The sequence below is a fragment of the Psammomys obesus genome, unplaced genomic scaffold, assembly GCF_907164565.1.
Source record: "Psammomys obesus unplaced genomic scaffold, mPsaObe1.curated_primary_1811, whole genome shotgun sequence".
In the NCBI taxonomy this organism is placed as follows: Eukaryota; Metazoa; Chordata; class Mammalia; order Rodentia; family Muridae; genus Psammomys; species Psammomys obesus.
In genome coordinates this window covers 13617948-13635343 of record NW_026586173.1, presented here as the reverse complement: position 1 = coordinate 13635343, position 17396 = coordinate 13617948, and the positions used below count along the sequence as shown (strand labels likewise).

At 50.6% G+C, this 17396-nt stretch overlaps 1 protein-coding gene across 10 annotated transcripts in view; it reads left to right on the top strand.

Moving 5' to 3' along the window:
• Dnm2 (dynamin 2) overlaps positions 1-17396 on the top strand; it is an 85094-nt gene that overhangs the window by 57712 nt on the left and 9986 nt on the right. For 3 of the 10 annotated variants that reach the window (XM_055601436.1, XM_055601431.1, XM_055601429.1), the window contains exons 10-15: positions 574-712; positions 1618-1704; positions 5485-5555; positions 9501-9552; positions 10394-10405; positions 13882-13995. In XM_055601436.1, the coding sequence (XP_055457411.1) occupies positions 574-712; positions 1618-1704; positions 5485-5555; positions 9501-9552; positions 10394-10405; positions 13882-13995 (475 nt within the window). The remainder of the gene's footprint in view (positions 1-573; positions 713-1617; positions 1705-5484; positions 5556-9500; positions 9553-10393; positions 10406-13881; positions 13996-17396) is intronic. The other 7 variants (XM_055601435.1, XM_055601430.1, XM_055601428.1 and 4 more) reach the window with 3 other exon arrangements.

The window sequence follows — 17396 nt, the reverse complement described above, 5'->3', positions numbered from 1 at the left end:
AAAAAAAACAGCTAGGCCAGGGCTGGGGTTAGGGTTAGGGTGAATTTGTAGAGTGGTTGCCGGGCTTGCACAAGGCTCCAGCTCCCATCCTTAGCATCGCATAGACCAGACATAGTGGCTCATACCTGTGATCCCAGAACTCAGGAGTTGGAAGTAGGAAGGTCAGAAGTTCAAGGTCATCCTCAGTCATATGCCAAGTTGTAGGCTAGCCTGTGCTACAAGACCATTTCAAAAGCCAAAACCCAGAGGGCCACTGATTATCATCCCAGGAGCCATTGTCACAGATGTGAGGATTTAAGATCTGCTCACATACTCTGGCCCTATGATGACAGTGTCCTGTAGCACTTAACCTCGAGCTGCAGACCAGCCCTGTGCTCCCCTAAGCCTTGCTGATCCCAAGCAGCTTCCAAGACAGACATGGGCGCAGGCTTTTCTGCGCATGCACTAACCAGCTCATTCTCGTTTCTTTTCTTTCTCTCTCCATCTCTCCTCCTATGTGTGCATTTGTGCGTGTGGCCTGCACTACCCCTGGGTGTCTCTCAACCTCATCCCGCCCTCCTCCGCATGACCCAGGACGGGGCTCTTCACCCCCGACATGGCCTTTGAAGCCATCGTGAAAAAACAGCTTGTAAAACTCAAAGAGCCAAGTTTGAAGTGTGTTGACCTGGTGGTGTCGGAGCTAGCCACGGTCATTAAAAAGTGTGCTGAGAAGGTAACAGGTCTTGCTCCTCCTGTCCCTCATCACTTCCTACCTCATCATTTCTTCATTGGTATTGGCCCTGAGCATCTGGACAATCCTACCTAGAGGGGACCGCTGCTGGGCACAGTGGTCACGCACCCCCATCCCAACTGCCATCTCAAGCTCTGCATGGCAGACTGAATAGGGGGAGGTGCGCCACACATATGCCTCACCTTTTCAGTTTTGGGGTCCCATGGAGGAACCTCTGACTTGTCCAAGCACAGACACATTTGTGAAGCAGCTCCCACTCCTAGCTCTCATCCCTTGCCAGCACCGTGTTCACCTGTGTGTTCCAGCTTTGTGGTGCCTTTAGCAGCATCTCTCCTCAACTGGAGAAGGTGTGGTTCCCCAACACGTGTGGCTCAGGTCGCTCACTACCCTAGGTAAAAAGGAGGGGGTCTGAAGATTGGCCACATGCTTGCCAAGATCGGGGTAGAGTTGCCAGCAAAGGGTTTCCTGAGCTCGATGGCCCAGATGCTGTCCCTGTTGTCCTGGAGCAGGGCACCATGTTCATTTGAATGCTCAGTGGGAGCCGTCATTTTGTCCTGCCTTCACATAGTGCTGGGCGGGAGGGGGATGTCTGGCACCTCTGGGTGGCAAAAGCCTGACACTGACTTTCTCTGCCACTTTCCCACCCCTGATCGCTGGCTTTGCAAAGCAGCTCTCAGCATGCATGGCACCCTCTCCTCTTTACTCCACACATGCCTCTGACTTGCCTGTCCTTGTCTCCTAGCTTGTGCAGCTGGGAGACAAGAGCAGAGTGGGAACCTAGTAGCCTCTCATTTCTTTCCCTCTGTCTCATCCTTGCGCTCGATTTATGTTTCTCCCTGGCCTGGCCAGAAGACCTTGTCAGCTCAGCCCTTCTACTTACCCCCCAGCTCAGTTCCTACCCCCGGTTGCGAGAGGAGACAGAGCGAATTGTCACCACCTACATCAGGGAGCGAGAAGGGAGAACCAAGGACCAGGTATTGTACTGGTTTGCTTGTTTTTCTCTGTTCATGACTAGGAAATATTGAGAATTTAGTTTTGGGAGGTTTGGTTTTTGTTTGTTTACTTTTTAGTTACAATTACTTGTTCCAAGTGTGTTTTCCACAATATGCATGAGGAGGCCAGAGGACATCTCTGAGGAACTAGTTGTTTCTCTCTTTATATAGAAATTCTGGGGGTCAAACTTAGGTCACCAGGTTTCCAAGGCAAGTGTCTTCACCTACTAAGCCATCTCACCCCCCCCAAAAAAAAAATTGCTTTTGAGGCTGGGGACCATGACTCGGCTGGTGTGGCATTGCCTAGCATGTGCTCTACCAGTCTCCACCATCCCCATTGCCCAGCCTATGTCCTGGCCTCCCAGCATGACTGTTCAGGTGGTGTTCATGTCTTTGTGCAGCTACAGGTTAGATTATTCTGCGCATGCAGCACATAAATGTTGTTCATTTTCTAAAGACAAGGTGGTCTCTTCTTTGCCGGGGCTTTTCCCACAGTGCTTTGGGGAGACTCCTGGTGGCTCTGATTCCTGTTGGGCCCTGGCCCAATATGTAGGGTCCATGTATCACCTGTGGTGCCAGTGGTTGGCTTTCTCTACTGTTGGGACATTTTCAACTGTGAATACAATGTACTGCCCTTACCTGCTGGAGGAATACTAGGGGTCTCAAGAGGAGGACCTGCAGCCTTGCAGCCCCCTCTGCAACAGTCTCAGCCATCCCCTTCCATACCCTGGGCTGTCACTAATTCTTCAGGTGGGGTGCTGGAGAGATGCCTCAGTGTTTACGTGGTCAGTGGAGCAGGATTTTGTTCCCAGTGCTCACATAGTTCACATTATCTAGGACTCCATTCCAGGGCCTATCCCATACCTACTTCTAATATAGCAAGTACTAGGCATGGACACGGTGAACAGGCATACATGCAGGTCTCATGCATATAAAATAAAATAAATAAATCTAATTATGGGGCCTCGTTACAGATATGAGGTAATGCTAAGCTACTGCAAGCATCTGTATGGTGTCTGCTTGTTTCTCCGATGAGAGTTCCCCTGCCATACAATTGATAGAGAAGAAATTGGTTCTTTTGTGCTCAAGTTTTCACTTAGCACTGGGCCTCTTAGCTTCTGTCATCTGGTAGACAAGACTTTGGTGCAGAGACCTGTCATCACAGTACGGAGAGGCTGAAACAGGGTGTGCAAGAGTTCAAAGCCAGACAGACTAGATTACATAGTGAGACTGTCTGGAAATAAAACAAGGGCATACACAAAGTCCTGGGCTCCATCCCCAGCACCTCATGAACCTTTTAGTGATAGTGCATAGTGCTGAGGAGGTAGGGGCAGGAAGATCAGGAGTTGACAGTCCTTCTTGGCTAGGTGGTGAGTTAGAGGCCATCCTGGGGTCCATGAGACTCTAACAGAAAGTCAAATAAATACTCCACCAGAAGCATGAGCATGTCTATAACTGGTTTCCATCACCACTCCTGAGGCTGCTGCTGTTCTTTTTATGCGCACAGCCCTTGCATAAGCAGGGTATATAAGCAGGTGCCCACTGTGAACACTACCAAGTCTCAGATCAGAGCGGTGGGCTGACAGTGTTCAGGCCTTACAGAGCCAGCGTCAGGGACTCTGCACACAACACCCAGCCTTCCCCAACAACCCTGTGGGTCTGTGTACCTCGTCTTGCTTTATTAGTAAGGATGTGGTGGCATACTGACCAGGGAATGTCTGGCCTGGGGCCAGTGGAAACATCTGAGGAACCAGAGCTCCCCTGCCCAGACAGCCTGGCCTGTTCTTTGTGGGAACTAAGGTGGAAAGCTGTCTGAGCTAGTGGTGTCCATGGAGCAGCCTCAGCCTGTGCAAACTAGGACCAGAAGCTCCCAGCAGACAGGACTGTAACGGGGTTGCAGTGGACTATTCCAAGGCGTCTCTGTGTGCTAGTTTTGAGAGTCCAGCCTTCCTGGGTGCACACATGCAAGGGCACCAACAAATGTGATTAGGCTTTCAGTGAGTGTGCTGCTGGGCTCCGGCCGTGTTGCACCATGGGGCCATAGCTCCAGCCATTTATTTTCTTCTTTCCTTTCATTTCCTCTTCTTTTCTTTCCTTTATTTATTTATTTATTTATTTACTTTTTGAGACAGGGTTTCTCTGTGCAGCCTTGGCTGTCCTGGACTCACTCTGTAGACCAGGCTGGCCTCAAACTCACAGAGATCCGCCTACCTCTGCCTATCAAAGTATTGGGAATACAGGCATGTGCCACCACACCCACGTCCGACTTTATTTTAAGATTTATTAGCTGGGCATAGTGGCGCATGACTTTAATCCCAGCACTTGGGATCTCTGAGTTAGAAGCAAGTGGTCTCCAGAGCACGCTCCAGTATAGCCAGAGCCACAAAGAAAAACCCTCAGAAAAAGAAAAAAAAAACCAAACTATGTATATACATGTGATATATGTCTTCATGTAATATATGTGTACCACATGCATGTCAGGGGCCTGTGGAGACCAGAAGAGGGCATCATTTCCCTTGGAACCAGAGTTAACAGATAGGTGTGAGCCATATGTGGGAGTTTAGAACTCAGCCTGTGTCCTCTAGAAGCTTGTAACCACTGAGCGTGTTCTCCAGCCCTCAGCTCTACTCTTAATTTTACGTTAGTATGCTTGAAAACAGCCACACATGAGTCAGGCTTGGTGGCTAATGTCTTTTGTCTTAAATCACTTGCGAGGAAGAGGCAGGCAGATCTTTTGAGTTCCAGGGCAGCCAGAAATACATAGTGAAACCCTGTCTCGAAAAAGAGAGAGAAAGAAAGGGAGAGGGGGAAAGAGAGAAAGAGAGAACAGAACAGAACCACACATCATCCATGCTGGCTTGAACTCAGAATGCACCTGTGAATGTTTGTAGGTTGTTGTTGGCTGTTTTGATTTGGGTTTTGTTGTTTTGTTTTGTTTTTGAGACAGGGTTTCTCTGCACACAGCCTTGGCTGTTCACTTTGTAGACCAGGCTGGCCCCAAATTCACAGCCATCCCTCTGCCTCTCCCTCCCTAAGTCCTGGCATTCCAGGCATGTGCCACAGTGCATGGCTGTTAATGTTTTGTTCAGTACACTATATCCGCAGTCGGTGCTGTGGGTGTGCGTGCATGCATGCTTGTACTTTGCTTGAAAGTAGCTCTAATGAGATCCCAAAGGACATTCTGAAGTCACTTACATTGTGATGGAAGCTGGCCGAGGTGCAGCTCAGTGGCAGAGCTCTTGCCCAGCGTTTGTGAAAGCCCTGACTTCCAACCCCAGCAATATCAACAAAAAAGAAAGAAGAAAATGAGCCCTAATCCATTCTCATAAATAACTTAGTATCAGTAGGCCCCAGGTCACAGGTGAGTCAGTGGCCAAAGGAAGACCCAAGTCCTTGTGATCAGCTCTCAAAGCTGTACCCATGACCACCACATTGGGCAGCCAGGTACTGTGCACTTAGTCCAGTTTTCCTGTGGGACTCCTTCTACCTGGAGATCTACCTTGTCCTGGTGATTCAGCCTATCTGCTGCACTCCTGGTCCGGGAGATCTGTGGGCATGTAGAAAATGTGCCTGTTGCCCTAGGCTGGTGTGTGTGTGTGTGTGTGTGTGTGTGTGTGTGTGTGTGCGCGCGCGCGCACGCACAGCAAGTATGTTTTGCTGTCCTATGCTGGTGTATGGGTGTGTGCATACTTAAAGCACTGTGCTTGTTACCTTCCTTTTTCTATATACTCTCTTCTCATAGCCACCCCTATTTCCTTCTAGATTCTTCTTCTGATTGACATTGAGCAGTCCTACATCAACACAAACCATGAAGACTTCATTGGATTTGCCAAGTACGTATATAGCCAGTGCCACAGGGTTAGCACCTATCCCCAACCCCAGCACCAAGACCAGAGTGTGTATCTGTATGGTAGGGGTGCTGGGCAAAGGGCAGAGCTATTTTGGGTGTGCCTTGAAGCTTTTCTGGGATCATTGTGACTTCTGTCACTGTGTCCTCACTCAGTATGCTGTCTATGGACATCTCAGGGACAAAGTATGTGTTCTGTGGTCATTCTCGGGGAAGGGGAAGGCCAGCCAGGTTCACACCATGCAAGACTTCTCAGAGCCTTTCATGGGCCAACATATGTCCCAACCGTGGCTTTTTCATACTTAGAGCACCTTGAATGCTCTGCCCTTCCACATAAAAACTGTAGATTTAATACTAGAACCTTTTGCTGGGGAAGTGTCTCCATTGTTAGCACACTTGGCTAACTTGCATGAGGCCCTGGGAGAGACCACAGAAACCAGGTGTGGTATCTGGTATACTGTTCCGGGGTCAACCATCAGCTCCAGACCAGCTGGCCAAACTTGGGAGCCACTGGGGGTGTTCTGGTAGCTCATGCAGGTTCTCCTAGTTGTAGTTAATAGGACACTTCCGCATCCAAAAGCCATCTCCCTTGTGTCCATTTACACTACTGGTGTATGTTCATACCAGTCTACCTGGCAGAGCAGTCAGCAATCCAGGCTGGGTCTACCTGCTCTCAGGAAGTCCCTGTGCAAAGACACACAGTTAGGACACAGTCTGCTCAGGGCTCCTGCAAGTCCACAGGGTACATGTGGGGCCTGACCTTAGGGTTCTGGACACTTCCTGAATGGAGGGCCTGCTGGGCACAAGGCTTGAACCATGTGTTGGTGCCCTGGGCATAGCTGATGAAGCATCAGTTCTGCGTGGGCACCTGGCAGGCAAGTGAAATGAATGAATGGTCAGAAGTCCTTTCCTGAGCACAGGTAGCCGAGGGTCCTAGCTGGGTCATTTCTTCCCTGGGGTGGTCTGCATTGAAGGGCTGGGGAAGACAGCCGTCTTGCTCTCCCAGCCATGCATGGACAGCAGTGACCCTCTGACTGGTTGCTGCCAGTTTCCTCACCTCAATGTCTCTGCTTCTCACACTTCATCCACAGTTCCTTCTCACAATCTCTCCTGTTTTTCCTTTGACCACTCCACTTCTTTCTCTGGATTCCGGGGCCTTCCCACTTACCCAGCTGTTACTATACTGAGGAGCTGGTCACAGGGTGGGTATTGCCTGCTGTGTGCCTTTTTCCCTGGTGTGTGACCTGGGGTACCCTCCCTGGGGAGGCTCAAGCCTGTGGGGGATGTTCCAGAAGCCCCTGCATTACAATAGTCACTCTCTCAGCCAGAGCCCCAGCCAGGCCTTGTGCAGAGGGCAGTGAGTGAGACACCACAGTGCCTGCCCATGGAGGGCACACAGGCTGAGGAGTGAGTGGATGATTGAGGACAGTAGCAAAGAAGTGTAAGGGATGAGACCTGGAGAGACCCTCCCAAAGAAGTCACGGCGACAGCGGCAGGCAGGGCACTACAGAGAACTGGCTCTGGGAAGGAAGACCAAGAGGCAGGACCAGCACTAAGGCAGGAGGGAAACAACAGCTGGTAGCCACAGCTCTTACCAGGAGTTCCCTGTAGCCTGAGGAGAAGAATTTAGATTCTCTGCCAGGGCACCCAAAGTCTCTGGTTAGGGCCAGGGAGAAGAATCAGCATCTTGGCAGCTGTTTGAGAAAGCCATGAAGCACTTTTGTAGCGTGTCTGGGCCCTTGTCATCATGCTATGTGTGGTGGCTTGGCTTAGTCCCACCTTCTTCAGTATGGATCATGATAGACAGGGCCTAGAGGAAAAGTCCTAAGAGGGCTGCTGATGTGGTATGGTTGATAGAGCACTTGCTTAGTATGCATGAAGTCTAGCACCAAATCAAAGGGACTGGATAGCACATATCTGTCATCCCACCACAAGGGATGTCCTCAGCTATGTATCTGAGTTAGAAGCCTAGAAGCCAGCCAGGACCATAGGAGACACCCTCACTCAAAAAAAAAAAAAAAAAAAAAAAAAAAAATCAAGACCAATAAGATAACTTAGCAGGTCAAGGTGCTTGCTGTGCAAACCAAGTGACTGATTAGATCACCGTGCGCACAATGATGTGGCCCTCAAAAAAATTAAAAAACAAAGCCTTGGGGAGCAATGTGAGAAGAGCACTGGGTGGAATTCTATATCAGTTCTTAGTTTTTCAGCCCTGACCAATCTAGAATGAAGAGCCCACCTCCTCAAACACACTGCCTATCTAGCAGCTGACTAAGACTTTGTTGCTAATCCCAGTCTCCTTGTATAGGCCACTTGAACTCACTAGGTGGCCCAGGCTAGGCTCAGACTCATGCTTCTCCTGCCTTAGCTTCCACTTGCTGGGGTTACTGGTATGCATTCTCACTTAACTCCTAATTAAGACTCAGGATGGTTTGCACTGTGCGTAAAACCTCCAGCTACACAGAGAAACCTGTCTCTGTGAGTAATGAAAGCAGACTGTTGGTGTCTTTCTGCAATTTCCAGCTAGAGCAGTCAGATGAGGCTAGAGACACGGGGTGGTGGTCGGGTGCACTGGCTGCCTCCGCGCAGACCTGGTCCTGTTCCTAGCCCACACCAGCTGCTCGCGGCCACCTGCGCGCATGTGGTACACATACACTAATACACACACACATACATACACACACATACACATGCACATTCTTTTTGTTTTGTTGTTTTTTGGATTTTGTGTGTGTGTGTGCTTTTTGTTTTGTTTTGTTTTTTCAAGACAGGGTTTCTCTGTGTAGCCTTGGTTGGCCTGGACTCACTTTATAGACCAGGCTGGCCTTGAACTCACAGAGATCTACCTGCCTCTGCCTTCCTGAGTGCTGGGATCAAAAACTTGTGCCATCGCACTCAGCTACACACATCTTTCTTTAAAAAGAGGAAATAGAAGTTGCAGGACAGAGTTGTTTTCAGGTGTTTATATGATTGTTAGAGCAGAGTGCCTGCATGGAGGCACTGGGTGCAGAGTGCTTACCTGGCATGCCCAAAGCCCTGTGTTTCATCCCCGCACATCATAAACCATCTATTTAGGTACTCAGTTGGTGAAGGCAGGTAGATCAGGAGTTAAGGTTATCCTAGGCCACACATAGAGTTGGAGGCCAGCCTGGGCTCTTTGAGGCCCTATCTCAAAACAGATTATAAACCTTATAGTACACAGTCCCAGCACTTGAGAGGCTGAGGCAAGCCGATCTGTATCAGTTACTGGCCAGCCATGTCTATGTACTAAGATCCAGAACAGCCAGGGCTACATAGTAAGAGAGACAGAGACACAGAGAGGGGAGGAGGGAGGGAAGGAGAGAGGGAGAGCTGGAACTGCTGTGGTTCTGTCAGTGAGAGCTAGCCCAGCTTGCCTAAGCCTTGTGTTTGGTCTGCTGCATCCCCCTTTGAAAGGTGAGGGTGGGGACTGTTGAGGAGAGGTGCAGAAACTTCCTGTAATGGGCTTGGCTTGCATCAGGTTCTTCTAGGCAGCCACTTGGCCAGTGTAAGACCCAGAAGGATTGGTCATGAGATCTACTTCCAGACTGATGAAGGATCAGGGTGGGAAGACAAGCAGCCCCAGATATGTTGTGTTCCAGTTCCCCTTAAACCAGCTCCTCTTAAACCCCAGTGCCTCTTACACCTCCTCTTTGAAGCTCTAACTTCTAGTGCCTTGTGGGAAATAGCTGGTGCTTCTGGAATAGCTGTGAGCAGGTTCTAGATGCCAGAGTTGCCAGATACAATTTTCTTGTTTCATGTGCTCTAGCTGTTCTCTGCACATAGGGGCCATGTGCCTCTGCCCTTAGTGGGTCAGTGGGCCCCTAGGGAGAACCCCAGCCTGGGCCAGCAGGGCCTCTCCTCACCTCCCCCGACATCTCATCTGAATGTGTCTTCTCTGCTTCTGTTACAGTGCCCAGCAGAGGAGCACACAACTGAACAAGAAGAGGGCCATACCAAATCAGGTAGCTCCCCAGCCTCAGCTGTCACTCCTGAGGACAAGAGCACACTGAACCCGTCATAGCACTTGATATGGGAACTGACACCTCACCAGCCTTCTGGCCACATAGCTGTGAGGACTATGGCTTCTACAGGGTCTAGGGACAAATCCCAAACACCCAGAGGCCTCGTGACATCTAAGGTGACAGAGCTCGACCCTCAAAGCAGGGGATGTATGACAGTCACCCTGGATGTAGACAAGCAAAGTGTGTTTCCTGAATCTTGGCACTGGGAATGGAGGCAGATGGGTAGAAGCCATGGGAGGTGCCATAGGCAGTTCAGGGAAGATGGAGGTGCTTTGATCTCACACCCGGAGAACCCCAGGTCTCCTCTATATCCTACCTCAGCTTTAGAGGCTTTGCATATTTATGAATGGATTCATAAATACCACTTACAAGTCTAGTTGGGCTTTTATTCTGTCCAGTTTCTGCCACTGTCCCCCAATTTTCTTCCCATGTCAGGCTGGGGTGAGGGTGTGATGCTGTGCTGTTGTATCTTGCACGATTTAGAGCCAGACTGGAGAGAAATATAACAAATGCATGATTTTGAATTTTTTTTTTGTGCTTGCCATAGGTAGTACATATGTTGTTGCTTTTTTGTTTTGAAGAAGATAATGAATTAAATATTAACACCATGAATATAATTAATAGCATGTAATTTTTTTCTTTTGCTGTTTTTTGTTCCTCTGCTCTTCTTTCTCCTGTCCTTGTGCTTTTTCCTGCTTTTTCTCCATTCTTTCCCGTCCCTTCCATCTCTCCTCCTACTCTTCCTTGATTGACCCACAACCCTAACTTTACATTCTCAAAGGGAGAGATCTTGGTAAGTACCTGCTTAGTGTGGTAGCTCACTTAGAGAGCCTAGCAGTAAAGGAGGCCCGCCCTTCACCCTCTGCTCAAAAAACTAAAAAATGTACTAACCTGGGAGCCGCATGTCACTGCTGTCGCTGGACCTCTTGTTGTCCTGGGTATCTGTTACTCTCACAAAAATACTAACCCAGTCGCACTTTTCTGGGAGGCACACTCCTCTGGCCGGTTCCTAGCAGGTTTTCTTGGTGTCCTCTAGTTCAGAGATGGCAAATACGCAGTTCACACATTGCCTTCATCCCATCCCATCTCAGCTTCCTAGACACGGAAGATTTTGCTCAGGTCCTGCAGGAATTCATTGTTTTTGGTTTTGTTTTAATTTTCAGGACAGGGTCTCTCTAGCCTTGGCTGTCCTGGACTCACTTATAGACCAGGCTGGCCTTGTACTCACGAAGATCTGCCTGTTGCCACTTGGAGAAATTTGCCTTTCTGTGCCTGTAGCAGAAATGTCTAAATGACCACTCCTTCCTGTGGTTTTTCTCCAAAGTGAGCCTAGGGCAGACATTGCTAATACTTCTTGACATTCTTCCTTAATATGCAGGCCTTCAACTCCCCATTCAGCTGTTGTGACTGATTGTAGTAGTTTGTCTTTTTCTTTTTTAATTTCTCCATATAATGTTCTACTCCTTACTCACAATGGGCGTGGATCATTAAGTTGCCTCTAACCTGCTGCCTCCATGGCAGATAGGACGGTTAGTGCGGGTGCTTAGTCCCACTATTCTTATCCATTGCCTCGGACAACTGTCACTAATGGGTTCCAGTCCCTTTTTCTGCTGTGCTCAGAACTGTTTCCATAATCCTCTGGGCAGCTCCCAACCATCAGTTGGTGTGTATCGTATTTGCCATCCTAACTGTGGATAACTCATCTTCCCTTCTCACAAGGGCTGGGAGCTGGGATTGTCAGAAGGGTGCGAGAAGGCCCAGTCCCGCTGAAAGCTGAGTCTAGGTGGAGACACTTCCTGCAAGCAGCTTGGGCCCTATCCCTAGCGGGCCCCTTTCTCCAGAGTATCCTTCTGCCACCATAGGCCTCTGAAGAAATTTCTTGGAGTTTGGAGCCTTTGCAAAGGTTAAGCCATTTCTATGCCAGTAGCAGGTCCTTGATGGGCCTGCAAATGCAGGCTGCATCAAAGTCGAAGCCTGGGCCAGTGTTAAAGAGGGGCCCGGGAAGAGATCAGCCTCAGGCCTGGAACAAGCCAGTCAAGTCCCACTTCTTCCCTTAAGCCCAGAGGCCAGTGTTCCTGCCTTACTTCATTCTCCTGGCCACAAAGCCATATGCAGCCACAAGGCCGTGAGCATGGCCAGTGGTAGCCTCTGGGTGCCCAAGCCAATCTTGCTCTTTCAAGTGATGGTCACCCAGGGAGGAAACCAACATGGCTCTCACTGAGCTCACCTTGCTGCTGCTTGCTGCCCAAGCCACTGGGATGGGCCCTCTCTCTTCTACGTGCCTGCATGCCAGTCACTGGGTACCCTGCCTTTCCTGTTGCCACACCTGTGCCTCCTTCTCACCCCAAGTCCTTGGGTCTGAGACCCTAGGTTCCCCGTCTGCCTTGGAGATAAGGAGGCACACCCTTAACTGTCTCCTGGGATCAGCCTATGTCTGTACTCAGAGGGTGGAGGTGTTGTCTCAGACTGCGCTGGGGTGCCTACACAGGCAGGGGGCTGGAAGGGAAGGGTACCTTGGGGCCTCTTGCCAGCCCATGTACCCTTAGTGGAAGCAGCTGGGCCAGGCCTTCAAGGGACAGAGTAACAGCTTTTATGCAGTAGTACAAAGACCCACCATGTGGGATTACTCTTCTTGGGGTACAGTGGCAGCTTGGACCCAAGTTTCTCTCCCTTGGTTGACATGAGGTGACTGAATCTAAATCCAATAAGCTCTTACACTGGGCTAAGGCTAACTGAAAGGACCCCTCCACCCATCCCTGGCAGGAGGGAACAAAGCCACAGAATCCGACCCACCTCAGGCTGAGTGGTGTTCCAGAATTAAGCAGCCTTCCCAACCTCACCAGCCAGCCTAGGTAGCCTAGGATCAGAAGTGTTCCTGGAATATTGAAAACTTCCAGAGCTGAGCCCAGGCCATTTTGGAATGAATCTGTATGAGTCAGTCACTCTGTTCTAGATGAACACCGTGCTTCAGGCATCTTTAGGCCTCTGAGGTCTCTGACATCCCAGGAGGGAGAAATCTGTACCCTCCACTTTCATGAAGTTGTCAAGTGGCAACTTATGTTGTTCCTGACCCAAGAAGGGACTTGAGTAGGCTGCAGGGATTTCTGCACCTTTAATGGCTGTTACAGCCTTCATGGTCTGCAGCTTGGAGTCCGTGTGTACCCACTGTGGCAGAGTAAATAGACACAGGCCCTGTTGAGGTTTGGCAGGTCTCAAGCCAAACAGGATAGAGAAAGGAGAGCCTCAACTCCAGGCCCCAGACTGGCCCCCAGAGATCCCGTTTTGGGTTCTTCTTCCCCATCCTTCCTGCGGGCCCCACAACACAAAGCTCCTTAACTGTCCGTGGCTATATACAGCATATGCTCTGCAGCCTGGCCCATCTGTTGCTGCCTTAGTCCCAGGTATCCCCATTGCCACCTCCGCATGCTTCCTGCTGTCCACAGAGTCCCCAGGTGAGGGGGTGGGGGAGCTCAGGTCTACATGTGCCTCCATGTCCCAGGGATCATGGGAGTATGAAACCGTGGCCCCCCCAGTCTGCCTGCGCCTAGCAGTCAGGTGAGTCCCCAGGCTGACCTGGCTTCTGTCCCCATCCGGATGACAGCTATGGACCAGTGAGCCCTTTCCATGGAGTGTCTCGAAGTTGTTATGACTCTGAGTTGTTATGCATAGAAAAGTGTGCTCAGTGAGCTTCCAGCTAGCTGAAATACAGCCCCACTCTGCTGACCCCTTCAGGGTCTCTGAAGTAGTACTCTGGGCTGTTGTCTTTTGTTCCCAGACCTCTGGGTAGGAATGTCTCCCTAGTGCTGGCCACCTGCTCACAGAGGCTTGTGTGAGCAAGTCACATTTGTGGGTCAGTCCCAGGAACGAAGTGACAGCTGTCACATGGTGTGGGTTCTTCAGGGAGGCATCTCTGCTTACCTTGTCTGACTCAAAGAAGAGCAGTTCCTTAGTGTCCCATTCTACATGGCCTAGCCCCAACCCTCGTCCCATCCTCCTGGCCTAAGCCCCTTGCCACTCCTAGGACATGCATTTAGTTTCGTATGTCACTCATCACTGTGCACAGAGGGACTTCGAGGGTCCCAGCTCTCCATGCCCCCACTGGGCTAGAGATTTGCTGTCTGACGGCATCTCATCTATGCTCACACCTGTTCCAGCTCCCTGTCTGATGCCCAGCTGGGACTTCCTGGGTGGATGTGGAGCCAGGATCCTGGCTTGGGGTGGAGGGGCGGCGGGGCTGCTCTCCCTGCTAAGCTGCGTCCTCCCCATCAGGTGATCCGCAGGGGCTGGCTGACCATCAACAACATCAGCCTGATGAAGGGTGGCTCCAAGGAGTACTGGTTCGTGCTGACAGCCGAGTCACTGTCTTGGTACAAGGATGAAGAGGTGAGCAGTTGGGAACAAGGGTGACCTAGTGAGGCGAGAGAGGAAGGTGGTCCCCAAAGTTTTTCCCCCGGGCTAGCACTCATTCATTGCCTCAGTCAGTTGAGAAAGGAGTTTTACAGTCGGGGATGAAGATCTCAGCACTAGGAAGGAATATAGGCAGCCTGGGATATGTGGTAGGTTCCAGACCTGGCCAGGTTACATAGGAAGTGCCTGTTTCAAGCAAGGGCCAGGGCAGGAGAGGAGGGGAGAAGGAGCATGGGGCCAGACAGCTCAGTGGTAAAGTACTTGTCCTGCCACAGGAGACCTGACTCTAATCCCAGAACCTATGTGAAAAGGAAGGCACAGTGTGTGTTCACATTCCAAACAGGCCAGGCAGACACAGGCCTGCTGGCCAGCTAGGCTTGCCTCCTTGACGAGAGATCTGTCTTCAAAAGCCAGAAGGTGGCACCTGAGAAATGACACCCTAAGTGTTTCTCTGGCCTCCACATGCAGGTACATGTGTATGCACCCCCACACACAGAGGTCCATACACCAACACAAAAGACAAAGAAATGGGCTGTGGCTGTGTAGCTTATCGTGCATGGAGCCTTAGGTGCCATCCTCATTTGGCATCACAGGAACCAGGCATGGTGGTACGTACCTGTGATGCCAGCACTCAGGAGCTCCTGGCCATCCTTGGGCCAGCTGCACAACTGAATGGAGTCAGGTGGAGCTTCAGAAAGCTTGTGCGCCTTGCCAGGCGGTGTTGGCACACACCTGTAGTCCCAGCACTCTTGAGGCAGAGGCAGGCAGATCTCTGTGAGTTCCAGAATGGCCAAAGAAACACTGTGCCAAGATTTAAAAAAAAAAAAAGGAAGCACGAAATTTTTCAGGCCCATGAGGCCTCCCCCTATGCCAGGCTCACAGACTGGGTAAGGCCACACTGGGCTACATGAAGAAGACATGCTCCTCCCTTTCCTGAGACTATAATTGTGTTGCACTTATTTATCTGAGTGTGTGTGCACATTTGTGCCAGAGTTCTTACGTGGAAGTGTGAGCACGGCGTCCACAGTCTGCTCTCTCCAGTGGGTCTGGGGATCAAGCTCAGGGTTCCGGCTTGCCGCCGTTGCCTTTACCCGCTCAGCATCTTACAGGTTCTCTGTTCCTTCAGTAAGCTCTCACCCACCTTGGGGTGAACTCTGTCGTGGCTAGGTTGGGAAACTGAGGCCTTGAAAGGTCACAGACTGCGGAAGCACCCTGTGTGAAGGATGCTTCTGGATAGCTGTCTGTAACAAGAACTGGCTGATCTGAGGGACACCTGCCCTGAATTCAGGCCACTTCAGCGTCCAGGCCAGGTGTGTCTCTTCAGAAGCCTGCTTTCCTTTTTCCATGTGAGGCTACATGCTCACTTCTGCTGGATGACTCTGTCAGTGACTCTTCTGAACTCAACCTTTAAGCACGAAAGAGCTACCATGGACATTTCTGGACTGTCTGGAAGCCCCTGAAACTCCAGTATTTAAGCCTGGATTGGGGGTAGTTGTGGGACCAGATCTGGCACAGTTGCTATTTCCCCTGCCTTAGGCACCTCACACTGGCCACTGGTGTAGCTCCAGTTGCTCCTCAGTGGCTGGTGGTGCCATGAGGTTTGCCTTGTCTCTTCTTCCTAGTTCTTAAGTTTTACATTTATTTATTTAGTGTGTGTGTGTATGTGCGTGTGCACCCACGCACGCACGCACACATCCAGGAACGTGTGAACAGATGTGCATGTGCTATGGTGCCCACATGGAGGTCACAGGACAACTTACGGGACTTGCCTTTCTCCACCATGTGGGATCTGGTGAGCAAATCCAGCCATCAGGCTTTTTGGCAAGCTGATTTATCCACTGAGACATGTCGCTGGTCCCAAAGGGGTTTCTTTTGGTTGTGTTTGTGGTGTTTTTATTTTTTTATGTGTATGGATGGGTTTTTTAATTGCATGTATGTCTGTCTGCCTCCTGTGTGCACTGCCCTCAGAGGTCAGAAGAGGGCACTGGATCTCCTGGGACTCAAGTTTCAAAGGGTGGTTAGCTGCCACCTGCATGCTGGGAATTGAAACTGGGTCCTCTGGAAAGGCAGCCAGTGCTTTTAACTGTTAGAGCATCTCTTCACCCTCATCCTTTTGTTTTTAAAACTATTGGATTTATTACTATTATGGGGTAAATAGTAATATTTATTACTATTATTATACCCCTCTTTCTGTCCCTCCATCTGTGAGCTTGGTGACCCCTGCCTCAAGGATATCCCAGGATCTAGGCTGCACAGTGCTCCCTGGGGGCCCAGAATATTGACCTGGCCATCCGGGTCAATGCAGCATATCAAAATGGCAGGTATTGTGCCCCACCCTGGATAGGGCATCCCAGTGTTGAGTTTCTGGGTTCTAGTTCTATCACTCTTCAAGAAAAACAAACAGAGAGCTGGTCAAACACAGGTGTGTGTGTGTGTGTGTGTGTAGTTTTCTACAGTCGCATGATAGGTAGGCCATTGCAGAGGGGCCCAGCCCTGGGCCTAGCTGACAAGTTCAGTGTTAAGAGTTTTTCCTTTGTGCTGGGAAGGACTATCCATTTGTCCCTCATCTGGGGACAGAAAGCAGGCGCTTGGGCCTCATTGTAGACGAGCCTTGTAACAGGGCCACACACCAGCAGGAGCAATGAAAGGAGCCCTGTGTGTGCCAAAGATGAAGCAGGCTGAGATTCAGGGACAGAGGGGACCCCGGAACCTTTAAGGGTCCTGGCAGGGGTCCTCAGCATCACAGGTGGCAGCCATCACTTGAGAGCCAGACAACTTTTGTAGAGAAGCCTTCGGTAAAGACCATAAGGCACTTTTTTTTTTTTTAGGAATAAACAAGGGAAGAACAGTACCAATTGAAAACCAGGAGAAAGGCCCAGTTCAGCTGAGGATATTCCTCCCCAACCCCAGGGCTCTCTCGGTCCTGGGGCTACTTTTCCTACCCCCCTCCTCCCTCCAAAATCTTCTATGGGTGTCTCTGCCCCAGTGGAGACAGCAGCACAGAGGGTGGCACTCACCTCAGGTGGTCTGTCCTGCTGCCGGCCCAGCCCAGCCTAGCCAGTGTGCAGACTACTGTACATATCTCAGCCTCCTGAACAGGTAGTCTCAACACTGGGGTGGCTTCTTGCAGGCCAGGAGCTGCTTCTCCCAGGGTCCTCCAGTCATCCCTGCACCCTGGGCGATTCTGACATGGCAAGGCCAGGGCGACTAGCTCACATCTGGAGAAGGTTGGGGTTTTCAGGAACTCTGAAGGCAGGCTGGAGGAGGGTTTGGGTCAGTGGCCCATGCCGCAGAAAGAGGCCCCTGTGTAATTGTGCATTCTGAGAGCGAGTGTGTGTGTGTGTGTGTGTGTGTGTGTGTGTGTGTGTGTGTGTGTG